Raw genomic sequence first — 16,894 nt, 5'->3', positions numbered from 1 at the left:
ATGTTTTTATTTTTATTTTATTTTATTAAAGCTTTTTATTTACAAAACATGCATGGGTAATTTTTCAACATTGACCCTTGCAAAACTTTCTGTTTCAAATTTTTCCCTCCTTCCCCTAGATGGCAAGTAGTCCAATACATGTTAAATATGTTAAAATATATGTTAAATCCAATATATGTATATATATTTATATAGTTATCTTGCTGTACAAGAAAAATCAGATCTAGGGGAAAAAATTTTTAAAAAACTGAGAAGGAAAACAAATTGCAAACAAACATCAACAGAAAGCAGGAAAATACTATGTTGTGGTCCACATTCATTTCCCACAGGCCTCTCTCTGGGTATAGATGGGGGAAGAGAATCTGGAACTCAATAAATTTTAATAAATAATGTTAAAAGTCATGTAAAAACAAATTTTACGTGTTACATGTAGTAATGATTTATAATACAGTATTGTACATTTTGTATTATTATTATTATAACATGAAAACTTTAAACTGCACTAGGACTTTTGGGCCACCCATTATTTGCAGCTCTTAATCTCTCTAATCATGCTAGATATTTCATTCTGTGTGTCCCAAAGACATTTCCAACATAATCTCTCACATATGTCTCTTTTAACTTAGAAAGTTACAAAGTCTTATCCAATTGTCTTTCATCCAATTGAATTTCCCATCCTCAGGGCTTTCCCCACTTTAAGCCATCATCTGCATATTTACTAAAATGATTTTCCTGCAAAAATCAAACTGAACATATTATCCTTCTTCAATAAACTACAGTGACTCCCTTTTATTTCTAGGATCAAATAAAAATTCCTGTTGAGCATTAAAGTTCTTCACAATATTGGTCTCTCACTCTACTGGGAATTACTCCCACTTATTGTTCCTATTTAAACTTCCAGCTACATTAGCCTGCTTGACATTCCTCCCACACATTGCTCTAGCTCCTACCTATGAACCTTAGAATTGGTTGTTCCCTATTTCTGGAATGGTCAACATTCTTGTTTTTATTTTTTAATGTCCTTCCTGTATCTCTTCCCTAGCTATTAATGTCTTCTTTTGTAAGGAAATCTTTGTATTTTTGTGTTGTATTTTTATCTTAGCTCTTATTTCATAAGACAGATTACAGATAAGAGTAATAAGTTATGGTCTTCTTGATTATGAAAAGTAATAATTAGTTACTTTAATTATATACTCCTTCTAAGAGAGAGTTAGAGATTGGCTTTCTAGAAGTTCAGGACCTGTGAAATTTAGACATTTTGGTGAGAAATTTAAAAATAGTACTGTATTGGCCTGCATTTTTAGAAATCAAAAATCAAGGCAGAAAAATAATTGACTAGTCATCACCAAAGTTTTAATATAAGTAATTAACTTTTATTTAAGTCATTGTAGTAATATATGCATTTGGACACTATTAAATTTAAGGAAAGACCATAATTTTAGATTAAGTGATTGTCCTTAACAGCAGTTGTTATAGAAAAACCTAATGAAATCACAAGTTTCTGTTATTATTTGTTTTAGGGTCTTTAATTATGATATTATAACTATACTTGTTGTGGTACAATATAGAGTAATTACTAAATTACTAGTTGTTGGGGTTTTTGGGTTTTTTAGTTACAAGTTTTCATCATAGGCCCTTCAGTTAATTAAAAATCATTTATCAAGTGCCTCCTCAGTGCTAGACACTGTGCTAACAATGGAGATACAAAGAAGTGGGGGGGGGGGAGAACACCCACAATGCATGTTTTTAAGGAATGTACATTTTAATGGAGAAAACAGCATGTAAATATCCAGGTACCATTTGAGATGTAATCATAATCTAAAAGGGAAAGGCATTTACCACTGGATAGACCAGGAAAGGTGTCCTATAATAGGTGAATTTGAACTAAGTTTTAAAAGAATCTGGCATCATAATATGTGCTTGGAGATACCAGTCCAGAAAACAGTCTTTGCTCTTAAGGAACTTCCATTCTATTTTAAGAAACAGGATTTACACATGTAAGAAAGGTTAATTGGACTCATGTTGTAAAAAGCTTTAAATGCCAAAGAAAGGAGTTTATTTTGCTCTTAGAGGTAAAAATGAACCCTTAGAGTTTTTTGAGGTCTAAGAAATTACATACTTTAAGGAACTTTAGATATTTGAAATTGTTCTAAAGGATCTCAAAAGCATTTGAGTCCAGCCTTTTTAAAAAGAGGCACCTCAATTTCATTCCCTAGCAGATGTTCCTCTAGCCTTTCCTTAAAATTTTCTAAAATGGGAAAATAAATGAGGTAAAAGGTTTTCTTCCTTTTTTATAATTTGTAGATCATATGATTATTTCAATATCTTTCCACTTGATGTGCTTATTTTGAGAGATACTAATCCTAAAATAGATTATTTTAAACTAATTATATTATAAACGTGAAGAAACTGTAGGAGAATGACTTGTCCTCTGTCACTTAGACATTTGTAAATAGATTCAAATTGGTTAAAGTTTTTTAAACTTTTGTAATATTATATAATGTGAAATTGAAGTAATCTTTTTATATGCTAATTTTATCATAAATTTCTTAGGTGTGTCACTAAAAGAATTTTTGTCAGAGTTTAAAAGATAATTATTGGACAGCTAAGTGGCACACAATACAGCACCAGCTCTGAAGTCAGAAGGACCTGAGTTCAAATCTGGTATCAGACACTTAATACTTACTAGCTGTGTGTCCCTGAGCAAGTCACTTAACCCCTGTTGTCTCAGCAAAAAAAAAAGAAAGAAAGATAATTATGATTAGTTCCTTTACCCACTCTCCATTTTTTGTTAAAAATAACAATCTCATCATCACAGTTAATATCCAGAATCTTAGGATTATAATAAAAAAGGAACCTATCATTAGTTTGGTGTATTACCTGTTGTAGAAAATTTTTTTATATTATTGCATTGTAATTTTTGATTCCCCAGGATAAAAAATGGGAAACCTCACAAGAAATTCAGCCAAACTATAGGTGTACAGATATATCCCTTCTTTTACTATCTGACTTGTAGGCCATGTAGCTATTTCTTTTGAGATGTTTAATGCAAATCCTAAAACAGGTTTTTCTTAAAGCTCTTTAATAATGTTAACTGACGATGTATCTTGTTCTGTTTATGTTTCCCCTCCTTCAATGAATTACAGTTAAAGAAAAATTGACTGCGGATCCAGACAGTGAAATAGCTACGACCAGTTTAAGGGTTTCTCTCCTATGTCCAGTAAGTATTAACTGGCAATTGTTTTTTATTTGGACTAATTAAAAAAGAATTTTTTGTAAGTAGAATTAAAAAATTGTACAGTGGCTACAACAAAAAGTTGAAATTGAATGTTGGGTCATTATAATAACCAGGCATGGCCCCAAGGAAAAGACAGGAATTCTGTTTTCAGAAGTGGGAGAAGAACATTAATGATATTATCAGATTCTTCTATTGAACTTCTCTTTTGCCTCTTTTTAAAATCTTACAAGGGCCAATTCACTGGGCAGAAGAAAAAAGGAAATAGATATTCAGAAACAATGGTTAAAAAGATGTAACAATAAGATCTTTTTAATGTTTGACAGAATCCATAAACATTAAAGAATACTTTAAAAATATAAGAAAAAAATATTTTGAGTGGAAGAATCAGAGTAGATTTCATGGAAGTAGTGGCATACTAAACAAGAGAAAAGATTTCAGCAAACGTGGACAGAATAGTCCATACAAATAAATATGAAGACAAGAAGCTCATATTAGATTTTATCTGAATTGTAAAGTGTAGTAGAGTTAGTTAAAGCAAGAAAAGTAGTCTTTATTCTAATTATGGAAGACCATAATTGCCAGGCTGAGTTTATTTTTTTCTACTTTAGGTGATAGGGAAATACTACAGAAGGTTTTTGAGTGGGGGAGTAACATGATTAAATCTATGCTTTTTGAAAATTTTCTTAAAAAAGAAAAAACTGTGCCCAAGGAGATCAATTAAAATTATTACAGCATCTAGGAAAAAGTGAATGGGGACCTAAACTAGCATTAGTGGCAAGATGTGTGGAGGTAATAACCAGACTTTAATGTAGTGACATTACCAGAAAATTGAGATGATTTTCAAAGGGGATGGTGAGTTCAGTTTTTGATATATTGATATAATTTATATCTTTTGATATATTGAGGTAGCTACAAAATAACTAGGTAAAGCTTTCCAATAGACAATTTGGGAACATAGAATTGGAGCTAAGGGAAGAGATTAGGACTGAATACATAGCTCTGGGACTTTATCATGTGGAGAAGGGTATATGATGAGTGTAATTAAAGCTTTGGAAATGAATGAAATTGCCAAGAGAGGATTTAGAAGAAAACAGCAGAGCTGAAAACAAAACCTTTGTCAGTAATCATGAAGATGGTCAGAAAGATAGTAGGAGAAAGTCACAGAGAAGTCAATGGAGGAGACAGTGATGATAGGAAAGAGAGTGGTAGTCAGAGAACTCAAGGATGATGAGGACTGAGAAAAAGACATTGAATTTCATCATGTATAGTTCATTGAAGAACTTGGAACACTTTCAGTAGTTTTTCTGAATATAGAAGTCTTCTAAATAAAGACTTTTTATGGCTAGCTCACACAGTAGATTACCATGAAAATAAACTCGCTGGAGACTTAATAGTTATGATCTGATTTTTTTTCAGCCAACAGTGATTTTTTTTAATCTAAAAAAGTGGCTGTATTAAAATTAAAATATATAACTAACATTGTTGGTAGCTTACCAAATGATGAGATTTGAAGAATTTGGTATTTAGTGAAAAGTCTTATACTTTTGTAATTTTGTATTTTAATGCTATTTTTAGTAATAATAATTGTCATCTTAATTGTGTAGATGTGTATCAAAACTTCATAACAAATTCAATATTTTACCTTATATTATTCTCAAGTTAATCCTAGCTTAATTGTTGGAGGATTGAGAATGAAGGAATAATCTATTTTCTGAGATTGTTCAGGCCTAAAGTTTATTTTAATCTCAGAAAAAAACTTTATGATTATGAGGGAAATAAATGTGTTCCTTAAATAGTGTAATTAGTCTTTCATCTCTTGCTTATCATTTTAAAAAGTTTCTCATCAATCAGCAAGCATGCATTAAATGCCCAGCACTATAATAGACTGAGATATACGATTCAAAGAAGGACACAAGTAGTTTACATTATTTTGGCAGCAGTATATAGAATTTATTAGGCTGATAATAGACTTGAGGCAAGGAGACAGTTGGGAAAGGAGGCTATTAAAAGAATCTAAGCAAGATATAATAAAAATTTGAACTAACTTTATGGCTATATTGGAGAGAAGGGGGCTAAAGGAGAGAGATTTTGTTAGGATACAAATGTCAGAATTTGTCATTTGGTGGTAATTATCCTGAAAAGGAATCAGTAGACATTATCAGACTGCCACAGAAAATCCATGACACAAAGAAAGTTAAAAACCACTGATAATGAAGAAGAAAGGAAGAGGCCATATAAGAGATTCTTGGAGAATACCTTAGGGGGAATGGTGCAGTAAAGAAGCAATCTATAGACAACTTTTTCTAAGGAGTTTGTTGAGAAAGGGGAAAAAAAGACTAGAATTAGAGCTTGAAGAAGTGCTAGGATCTAGTTATTGTTTATTAAGGAAGAGGCAAAAATGTTGGACACATTTAAAGATAATAGGGAAGGAACTATATGATAGGAAATGATAAAAGGATATTCAGGTGAAATGGCTTCATTTTTTTCAATAAAGTAGGAGGTAGAGTTCTGAGCTGAAAGAAAAGAAGATAAGGAAAGTACAATGTCAGAAATTTAAGAGGAAGAAATGGTTTAGATTAGCTTCTTTGGGGAATTAAGAAAATAATGAGAGAAGTAATAAAAAAAATTTACTTTTATCGCAAGAAGGGCCCAGTTGATGTTGGATAACATAAACTTGTAATGTAGCCCTTTAATGGTAAGCTTTTTCTTGGCAGGAGGAGGAGGGGAGATCAAAAACTTTGGTCTGAATTTCTGTATAGTTCATAAATTAGTAGTTACGTAGCAAATAAAAGTTCCCTTCTTTTTGTCTACAAACCAATGTAATTAAGAAAGCAATAGAAATATGTTTTCTCTTCTTCCCACCTTCTCTTTCTATTAAAAAAGAAAAGAAAAAAAGATTTTGTCACTTCTCTATCAAATGGTGAATAATATATTTCATTTTCAGTCTCTGAAATCATAGAGGGTCCTTGTATGGATTATTATACTTCTTAAAACACTCAAAATTGTTTTTCTGTTTAATGTTGTTGTTGTACTTGATTCTGTTCATTTCATTCTTTGGCAGTTTTTAAGTCTTCAAAATTGTTCATTTTTGTAATATTAATTTTATAGTATAAATTGTCCTTCTGTGTCCTACTCACCTACTTTTGCATCAATTCATGTAAGTCTCTTCATGTCTTTTTGAAATCCTCCATTTGCTCCTTGTTACATAGCACAATAATATTCTATCACATTCATATACCACAAGTTATTCAGCTATTCTTCAGTTAATGGGCTGAATAGCTTTTTAGTTTCCAGCATTTTTATCGCCACAAAGAATTGCTGTAAATATTTTTGTACATATAGAAATTTTTCCTATTTCTTTGATTGGGGAAGGAGTTGTTGTAGCGTTTAAAATATGCAGTGTTTGATAAATTTTGTCCATAATTCCTTAGTTGTTTTCCAGAATGATTTTACTCAATTATAGGTCCACTAAGAATGAATCAGTGGGCCTCTTTTCCCACCTTTCTTCCATTATTTATTATTTTCCTTTTTATTATCTTTTCCAGTTTTACAGATAGGAAGTGAAATTTCAGAATTACTTTAATTTGAATTTTTTTATATTGTAGTGATTTGGAATATTTATATGTATGTGGCTACAGATAGCCAGTTTCTTCCTTTGAGAATTGCTCTTCATATCCTTATACCATTTTTTAGGGAATGGCTCATAGTCTTACAAATTTGAATCAGTTTCTTATATATCTCGAAAATGAGAAACTTGCTGCAAAGATTTTCCCCCACTTTATTATTTTCCTTTTAATTTTGGCCTTATTGAACTTATACAAAAATCTGTTTATTTTGTATAATCAAAATTAACCATTTTATCTAATGTGAATCTCTCTATCCATTGTTTGGTCATGAACTGTTATTAATACATCTGAAAGGTATCTTTTTTCCATACATCTCTTTATTTTCTGCTTTATCCTTCCTATTTGTATCTGTTCTGCTTCATATTTGCATCCATGTTCTGCAAAATTATAGATTGACTCTTTAGTATACAAAGGAGATGAAGACTTATTCTACACAATATTTTTACAAGACTGGATATATGTGACCTGTTCTTACAGCAAATTAGAAGTAAAAAAACAAAAACAAAAAACTATTGGGCATATTGAAGCCCATTAATTGATGAATAGTTAAACAAATAGTAAAGATAGTTTTAAAAAAAAATCCTACTCCATAGTTATTTAACCCCCTTTTGATTTGACCTAAAAATGTGAGAGCCAAGTTGCCATATCTCATAGGAGAATTATGTTCTCTTATGCAAGAGGAATTGTGGTAGTCACTCTCAAGACAGACTTGACTTTCTTTTTTGAGCTCTAGTTACAATCACTAAAGAGTCCTATAAAGATGGGTAGGTATTAGAGATAGTTTAAAAGGTGTAGCATAGATAGTTCCAGTGTCTCTAGAATTGACATTTAAATCTTTCCTTGTTCTCTATCACCTCAACCAATATGTATTTAAGTTTGTATATGTGTGTATGTACATATTAACATTATCTAACTCCTGAGCCAAAAATATATTGTATTTAGCATCTATGAACCTTATTTGTTAGTTCCAAATTTATACAAGATGATGGCTGTGCTTTTTTTTTTTAGCATAATAGAACTAAATTTTGCTTGTCATTTTCCTTTGTCAAGTAAATAGAGCTTTGGTCTTAGAAGTGGTCTGGAAACTGTTGAGTGTATTAATGGCTTCATAAAAGATTTGAAACAAATGTGGTTCTTTATATTAATTCATTAATCTAATAAAATGAATAGAATAATCCTACATCTAAATATTTATTTAATTTGATGAGTGACGACTTATTTAGATCCTTTTTTCTTGTAAGAAACTTGCAGACTTTTAAGGGCACTGTCTAATTTGACCTCACAGTATCCTTCAGGTAATGTAGGAAGAGGCAATATATATTACTACCATTTTACAGATGGAGAAATTCAAGCTCAAAAGCACTTAGTGGTTTGCCTAAAAATATCTAGCAAAGAATTGATATTGGCAAAATAATTTGGGGCTCTAAATTTTAGTTTTAGTTCATATCCTTGGTAAAATAGAGAATCCTATACATCTTTGAAACTGATGCGACTTTTATAGGCCCAAAATCATATTAATCCTTTTTTTCCTAAATGAATTGTTACCTTTTTTCCCCAAAATTGAGAGCTAAAACTTCCACTGAATTTAGAACATAGCTGAAATATGATTCCAAAACTCAGTCAGATGCAAAATAATGTCATCTTCCCTTCTGAAAGCACTTCTTCCTTCTGACTTCCTTCTCTGTCAAAAGCTTTTTTTTTTTAGCTACTCTTTCATACATATTCAGTCATTACTTTTATTGATTTTTGCCTTCATTGTATTTCTTAGTCATCCTTTCTTTTCTCACTGATATTATCCTAGTAAAGCCCCTCATCATCACCCCTCCTGGATTACTAATTAGTTTCCCTACTTCTAGTCTCTTTCCATCTCATATCCCTCTCTTTGAGTGGCTCACTTTGGCCTATTTCTTAGTCTGACATTTAAAACTTTCTGTAGCCTTTTTATTCTCTAATTCTGTATGCTTTCCATCATACTGCTTCATTTCACACATGCTTTTCTGCCTCTGCCATTGTTCATGATGTTCCTTGTGCCTTAAATATATTCCCCATTTCATTCTTTTCAAATCCTACATGTTTTTAAAATTCAACCAGACTTTACACTTGATCCTCTTCTCCACCCCCATGTCAGAAATTATCTTTCCTTTCTCTCACTTCACATGACACATTAATCTATTCTGGGTTATATTCTTTGTAAATATTAATATTTTAGTGAAGCTGCAATTTCATCTGTGTGGGCACACCTGTAGAAGCAAGTTGCATTTCCTATACTTTCTCATGCTGTACCATTATCCATGTTTTCTTATAAATCCTTCATAAATGTTCTAACATGCTAAGTCTTCACATTATTTTTTTAATAGTATATCAAGTTCCAGTATACCACTGGAGCAGTCCATTTTTTTAATGTCATTTTAACTGAGTGATCATTTAACCTCCTTTTTTAGCCATTCTGTCCTCAATAATATTGTTTATATCTGTTCTTGTTTATAAGTAATCCTTAAAAGAAATTTTAAATTGGAATAATTATAAATTATTATTGTGTGCATTATTTAATACTGCATATCTGCATGTATCTTGCAACTTATTAAATTCCATGAAGGCAGGGACTGTGTTCTAATTAGCTTTATGTCTCTCCAAGTATCTAGTGTATGTACATAATAGGGATTTGATAAATGCTTCTTGAAAGACTTATAGAGTATTTTCTTTGGAAGCAGGAGAAATTTGAGGCATTAAATGACAAGTTAATCAAATACAGTAGAATTTGGATGCCATGTGGAAGAGAGAGAATAGGATATTTTATCTACATTCTCAGAATATGGTGAAAATTAGAGGTAGAGCATCTGTAAAAGGTCAGCTTTCTCCCCAGGAAAGGGAAAAAAAAATTGCTCTGGGATAGGTGATAGAAGATAAGCCTATTAGACTCATTTCCTGTTAGACTCACTTATTTCAGCACCAAAGACAGAGAAAAATGTATCCTATAGTTTACAGAAGTACAAAGTTGTCTCTTGGCCTAAGGGATCTCTAGTTTGTAACTGGCATTTTCTAGCAGAGACTGTAGACATCTTGAAATGTACAAACTTGTCCTTGGCACCATTTATTCAAAGGTCAAAGTTTAGAAAGATGTGTTTCTTATATATTCTCTGAAAATTCCATTACCAAATGACATACTACAGCATACTGCTATAAAAATCACATTTTTAAAAATGTTCACAGCCTCTCCAAAGCTGGGTATGTCTATATATGATAAAATCTAAAACATTAAAAAGTGATTTGCCTAAAAATATCTAGCAAAGAATTGGTATTGGCAAAATAATTTGGGGCTCTAAATTTTAGTTTTAGTTCATATCCTTGGTAAAATAACTTTTTGCTTTGTTTCCCTTAAAGCTTGGTAAAATGCGCCTAACTATTCCTTGTCGGGCACTGACATGTTCACATCTGCAATGTTTTGATGCAACTCTGTATATTCAGATGAATGAGAAAAAGCCAACTTGGGTTTGTCCTGTATGTGATAAGAAGGCTCCGTATGAACACCTCATTATTGATGGGTAAGCCACTTTGGAAATAAAGTATGTTTTGAATTTGAAAATTTGAAAATGGTCATTTAAAATATTTTTAGAGCTTTTACTTTTCTGGCTTGTCCTCTTGCTTTGTAAGTGCATATTTTACTATTTTTACTCTTAGTACTTAAAAAATAGTAAGCTATAATTTTGATTCATTAATAGTTTTAATCAAGTATATATTTTATATGTCTTCTACCAATAAATGAATCTGTCTATCCTAAATATTTGAAACTAGAGGAAAGAAGCTCTCAGTTACCCCATTTCTGTAGATTGTCCACTCACTAAAGAAACTTCCTTTTTCTCCCATTCTTTTTATTCTCTTCTTTAGATACATCTCCTCATTTCCTCCACCTCTTCCTCCAATAACCTTCATCCTAATTTAAATTTTTAATTCCTTCTTTGTGGTAAACTTTATGATAGGTGCATACTTGATCTGTGATCTCTCTTTTTCTTCCATATTCCTTTTTCCTAGGGCAGCTAGGTGGTGCAGTAGATAGAACACCAGTCTTGAAGTCAGGAGGGCCCGAGTTCAAATCTGACTTCAGATACTTAATACTTCCTAGCTGTGTGACTCTGGGCAAGTCACTTAACCCCAATTGCCTGAGCCAAACAAAACAAAACAAATTCTTTTTCTTATTCTATCAGGTATTTTGAATCCTTCTTGTGAAATTGTGCCCACTTGCCTTCTTCCTACCTCCCAGCTACTTCCCCCCCTACTGATATATAGTAAAATTATGTAAGAACTGTTGATGACAAAAATGATAATGTTCAAAGTACTGGAACAGAGAAATAAAATGAAACAAAATAAAATGACATATTGATCATATCTGGCAGTACCTATCTTTTTTTTTTTTTCTGAAAAGAGAGGAGGAGGTATATTTCGTTATGTCAAGATTAGATTAGTTATTGCATTGATTAGAATTTTGATACATTTGATTTATAGTTTAAATATATATATTTTTAGTTCATTAAATATTTCCCAACAAAATGTAAAATATTTTTGCATTAGTTTTTTAAATTTTCAGTTCTAAATTCCCTGTCTGCCCTTCTTACCACCCCTTCAGAAAGCAAATAGTTTGAAATTGATTATATATGTGAAGTCATGCAAAACACAATTCCATATTAACCATGTTGCACAAGAAAACACACACAAGAAGAAGCATATAGGAAGTGGGGAAAGCATGCTTCCATCAGTACCCAAGAGTTCATCAGTTTTCTCTTTGGAGATAGATAGCATTTTTCATGATGAGTATTTTGGAATTGTCTTGGATCCTTGTCTTGATTAGACTAGCTAAGTCTTTTAAATATTTATTCATCATTATCGTTTTATTGTTACCATGTACAGTGACCTTTTGATTTTGCTAACTTCGGTTTGCCTTAGTTCATAAAAGTCATCCCAGGTTTTTCTGAAGCCATCCTATTTGTCATTTTTTATAGCACACTAGTATCCAGTCATAATCACTTATCACAACTTGTTCAACCATTCCCCAATTGATGGACATCTTCTCAATTTCCTATTTGTCACCATAGAAAGAGCTGCTATAAATATTTTTATACAAATAGAGCCTTTTTCCTTTTCTTTGATCTCTATGGGATACAGACCTATTGGTGATATTGCTGAGTCATAAAGTATGCAGTAAGATAGCCTTTTGGACATGTTTCCAAATTGCTCTCCAGAATGGTTGTTCTAGTTCACAACTCCATCAGAAGTGCATTAGTGTTCTATTTTTATGTTACTATTGATAGTTTGGATTTATTCTTCTGAAAACTGTTCCCTTTCTGACCATTTATCTATTAGGGAATGGCTCTTAGATTTTAAGAGCAAAAAAAAACACTGTAGAGTTCTAGTCTACTTCCCTGTCATTCATGCAAAATTACAAATACTCTTACAATATACAAATCCATTTTTGTGGAAAATTTTCAAGACTGTAACAATTCTTATTTCTCTTTTACTTATGCTCAATTTTCATTAAAAGCTTGATAACCATAAATGAAATTTTCTCTTTATAGTTTATTTATGGAAATCCTAAAGTACTGTACTGATTGTGATGAAATACAGTTTAAGGAGGATGGATCTTGGGCTCCTATGAGATCAAAAAAGGAGGTTCAGGAAGTTTCTGCTTCTTATAATGGAGTTGATGGTAAGTATTTACAAATTTTATGTTGATGTAAGCATTTTAGTAAAAAAAAAACTGCATTTCAAAAGCTGAAGTTTATGATTATCTCAAGTATTTTATGGAAATTATTTAATGTTCAGAAGAAAAACTTCTTTTAGATTAATTTTATGTTTAGTTTTTTCCAGATTTTCTAATATAAAGTTTCAAAGTAATATAACTCATTGATAAAATTGTGCTTTTGAAATAGTATGCTTTTAACAGACTTGATATAGAGTGATCAGTATTTTCACTTGTATTTTCTTTTTCAGTTAAACCATTCTGTTTCCTCCTCAGGATGCTTGGGTTCCCCCTTGGATCACCAGGTATCTTCTCACCATCAATCTTCAAACAAAAATAAGAAAGTAGAAGTAATTGACCTCACTATAGACAGTTCATCAGATGATGAAGAGGAAGAACCCTCTGCCAAGCGAACTTGCCCTTCTGTATCTCCCGCATCACCATTAAATAACAAAGGGTAAGTCAACTCAAGATTTAACACTTAAAATGAATCTGGTAAGTAATGACTAATGAAATTAAATTTCAAATTATCTCCCATGCACCCAAATAGGTATATCAGTTCTTTGTATTCTTTAAAACATTTATCTACCACATTTTGGGCTTATGACCAAGCTTCCTGAAAAAACCATCAGCATTTATAGCTTTTATTTCCTTACCTCTCACTTTTTTTCTCGCATTTTAAAATCTGGCTTTTGACCTCACCACTAATGAAAATTTGTTCTTCAAAAACTGTCTTGTGATTACTATATTCCACAGCCTTTTTTCAAACCTCATCTTTCCTGATTTCTCTGAGTTTTCATGACAATGATCTCTTATTCTCCTTCCTCTCTATCTCATCATTTCTGTTTGATCCTTAATTAGGAATGATCTCCATTGCTTTGCATTGGAACCCTCTTTTCCATAGCTACCTCAAACTTAACGCCACCAAAACTGAGGTCATTATCTTTTGTTCAAAATCTATTTCTCAGTTCCTTGAATTGTGGTCCCAGATCATCTACTGTCTGCTAGATAGTCCCATGTGACTGTCCCATAGGCAGAAAATTCAACATGTCCAAATTGGAACATTGTCTTCCTCCTAAAACTATCCTTCCTTAGTTACTGTGTTTCTATAAAAGGCTATACTATACAGATTTTCCATTTTTACTTAAAGTTTTCAAAGCAGTAGTAATTTTTCCTGCTCTTCATTTTTAACTACACTAAATTTTCATTAAAGGCTTGAATACCTAATTTCTTCTTTATAGTTTGTTTATGTACATCCTAAAGTATTACACTGAATATGATGAAACATAATTGAATTGGCTGGATCTTGGGTTCCTATGAGATGAAAAAAAGAGGTCCAAGGAGTTTTTTATTTAATTCCTACTTGCAACTTTGAAGTCATCTTTAACTTTCATTTCTCCTTCTTGCCATATATAATAATTTGCTAAATCTTATTAATTCTGACAATGACAAATGAGATCAGCTATGTAAAGCATTATGCTACATTTTAAGATTTATATGGTGCTTTACATAGCTGATCTCATTTGACTTTAGACCACCCTATACTATTATGTAGTATGTCAAAGGCATTTTTTTTTTTTTTTTTTGTAGATAGGAAACTGAGACTCAGATATAGTAAAATGATAATACCATTGCTCACTATGCTCCTTGATAGTGTTTTCTCAGTAGGTTTTTATGATACTGCTCTTTCCTGATTCTCTTCTGACCACTCTTTTTTAGTCTTCTTTGTTAGTTCTTCATCTAGACCTCACCTAGTGACTATGGGTGTTCCCTCAGACTCTCTACGGAGGTCTCTCCTTCTCTATTTTTCTTGGTGATCTCATGAGCTACCATGAATACAGTTATCATCTCTGAAGATGATTATCAGATCTTTCTGTCTATCCCTAACTCCTCTCTCTTTTTTCCCCCCCACTTAATAGTAGTTTATTTTCTAATTGATATATTACTTCTTATTTTATTATTATATAATATAGATTATATAATTATCATTACATATTATATAATTATTATTAATTTAATTTCTAATTTTAAGGTAGTTTTCAGTATTCACCATTGCAGAGTTTTTAGTTTCAAATTTTTTTTCTCCCTCCCTTACCCGTCCCTTCCCTAAGACAGCAAGCAATCTGACATGTTATATATGTATAATCATTTTAAACATATTTCCATATTATTCATATTGTGAAAGAAAAAATCAAAACAAAAGGGAAAATCCAGGAAAGAAAGAAAATAATATGTTTCAATCTACATTTAGTCTCCATAGTTCTTTCTCTGGGTGTGAATGTGGATGTAGATTTTCCATCAATTCCATTGGAATTGTCCTAGATCACTGTATTACTGAGAAGAATTAAATCTGTCATAGTTGATCATTACACAATCTTGCTGATATTCTTAACTACTCTTTTCCTAATTTCCTTATTAGTATCAAGGGTATCACCATTTTCGAAGTCACACAGGCTCATAATCTTAAGTATCACTTTCAACTCCTCATTCTCTTTTATTCATTCCATTTCTAGATCTCTCAATTTTACCTTCATAATATCTTTCCATATATACGTCCTCTTCTCCTCTGATACTGTCAGCATCCTCACATCTGCACTACTATAATAGCCCAGTGGTAGGTCTGCCTGCCTCAGGTTTCTCCCTGCTCCAATCTATCTTCCATTCAGTTGCCAAAGTATCTTCATAAAGTAAAAGTATAACCACATCACCCACTTCCCCTGCTCAATAAATTCCATGGCTCCTTATCATCTCCAGGATCAAATTTAAGTTTGGCATTCTAAGTCCTTTCTAGCCTTCCTCTTTTCCCACCTTTGTAGTCTTTAACTTTACACCCTTTCTCCCACATTTTATGTAATCTTATCTGTCCTCTTTATTCTTCATTGAAGAAGACATTTCAGGCATTTTCTCTAGCTGTTCTCCCATATCTGTAATTCTCTGTGAGAGAAGGAGAGCATTAACAACTAAGAAATTTAGGACAACCTCTTAGAACACTTGAACTTCACTTTAAAGAAAACCTTCCCATTGTTTTCTGGCCTTCTTGATAATCCTTTAAGTCCTAGCTAAAATCCATCCTTCTAAAGGATACTTTTCCCTTTCCCTTTCCCTCTTAATTCTAGTGCCTTCCCTCCCAATTTATCCAGTGTATAACTTGTTTCTACATAGGTATTTGTATTTTGTCTTCTCTATTAAACCATGACTTCCTTGAGAGCAGGAACTTGTCTTTTTCTTTTCCTTCTATCTCTGTTACTTAGCACAGTTCATGGCATATGGTAGGTGTTTAATAAATGTTTATTAACTGACTGACTCTTTCACTCAAAATGAAAAAGAAGAAAAAGAAGATGGGACTCTCAATTCACTAGTCACTCTCACTAGAGGCAGATGTGCCCTCTAAAGAAGTACTTCACTGTTGGAGAGGAAGAATTTTTTCAGTGGCACCACTTTAACTGCTGTTTTGGGTACCTTGAAGCCTTGAGAATCCAATAACTAAACTGTAAGGAAATTTGGGGGTTTATTCAACAAAGAGAAAGGCAAAGTGTAGTGGGATAATAGTATTAAAAATAAGTCCAACAGTTAAGGTATATGATATAGCTCATCCTTCTACTCTGTGATTGATTGATTTTATACTCCTTATAGACAATCCCATAGACCTCTCTGGGGTAAACCCCAACTTTAGATACCACTGGCTTACACCATTGCAATAATTTTTAAAATTGGCTTCCCATTTCTCCTCTCTCTTCTTCATTCTCCAAACAGCTAACAAGATAATCTTCCTAAAATAAAAATCTTACTATCATTCTTCCCCTGTTCACGAAAAGAAGCTTCCTGTGTGCTTCTATGAAATATGAACTAACTATTGGCATTTAAATTCTAATCTCTTTTTCTGGACTTTTCTTTTTACATTTTTGTGAAATTTCTTGTATGTTCTACTTTTCAGCCAAACTGGCCTGTTTATTATTCCCCAAACTTGGTGTTCCATCTTCTCACAAAGTGATTTTGTAGTCTTGTCACCCTGTGCCTACAATGTATTATAACTCACTTCTATCATTTAGAATTTTTAGTTTTCTTTAAAGCGAAGTTCAAGTGTTCTGAGAAATTGTACTGAATTTCTTAATTGTTAATGCTCTCCCTCCCTCCTCAACTTATTTTACTTTATTCTTTATACCTCTATTATATTCTATTATACCTCTAAATGACCCAACCAGTGACCTCAAAGAGGAACCTCCATTCCTATAAGCCACCATTGGTGGACAAAAGGAGGTAACTCATTCCCTTTTGAGTGAATGCCCTATTCTCCTCCTC

At 32.1% G+C, this 16,894-nt stretch overlaps 1 protein-coding gene across 12 annotated transcripts in view; it reads left to right on the top strand.

Annotated features, from left to right (window-relative positions):
* The window catches only part of PIAS1 (protein inhibitor of activated STAT 1), a 193,548-nt gene that overhangs the window by 165,574 nt on the left and 11,080 nt on the right, over positions 1–16,894 (top strand). For all 12 annotated transcript variants that reach the window (XM_074294717.1, XM_074294711.1, XM_074294718.1 and 9 more), the window contains 4 exons: positions 3,147–3,220; positions 10,246–10,406; positions 12,432–12,562; positions 12,872–13,052. In XM_074294717.1, coding sequence (XP_074150818.1) covers positions 3,147–3,220; positions 10,246–10,406; positions 12,432–12,562; positions 12,872–13,052 — 547 coding nt within the window. The remainder of the gene's footprint in view (positions 1–3,146; positions 3,221–10,245; positions 10,407–12,431; positions 12,563–12,871; positions 13,053–16,894) is intronic.

The sequence above is a fragment of the Sminthopsis crassicaudata genome, chromosome 2, assembly GCF_048593235.1.
Source record: "Sminthopsis crassicaudata isolate SCR6 chromosome 2, ASM4859323v1, whole genome shotgun sequence".
In the NCBI taxonomy this organism is placed as follows: domain Eukaryota; kingdom Metazoa; phylum Chordata; class Mammalia; order Dasyuromorphia; family Dasyuridae; genus Sminthopsis; species Sminthopsis crassicaudata.
This window is presented reverse-complemented; position numbering and strand designations above follow the sequence as displayed.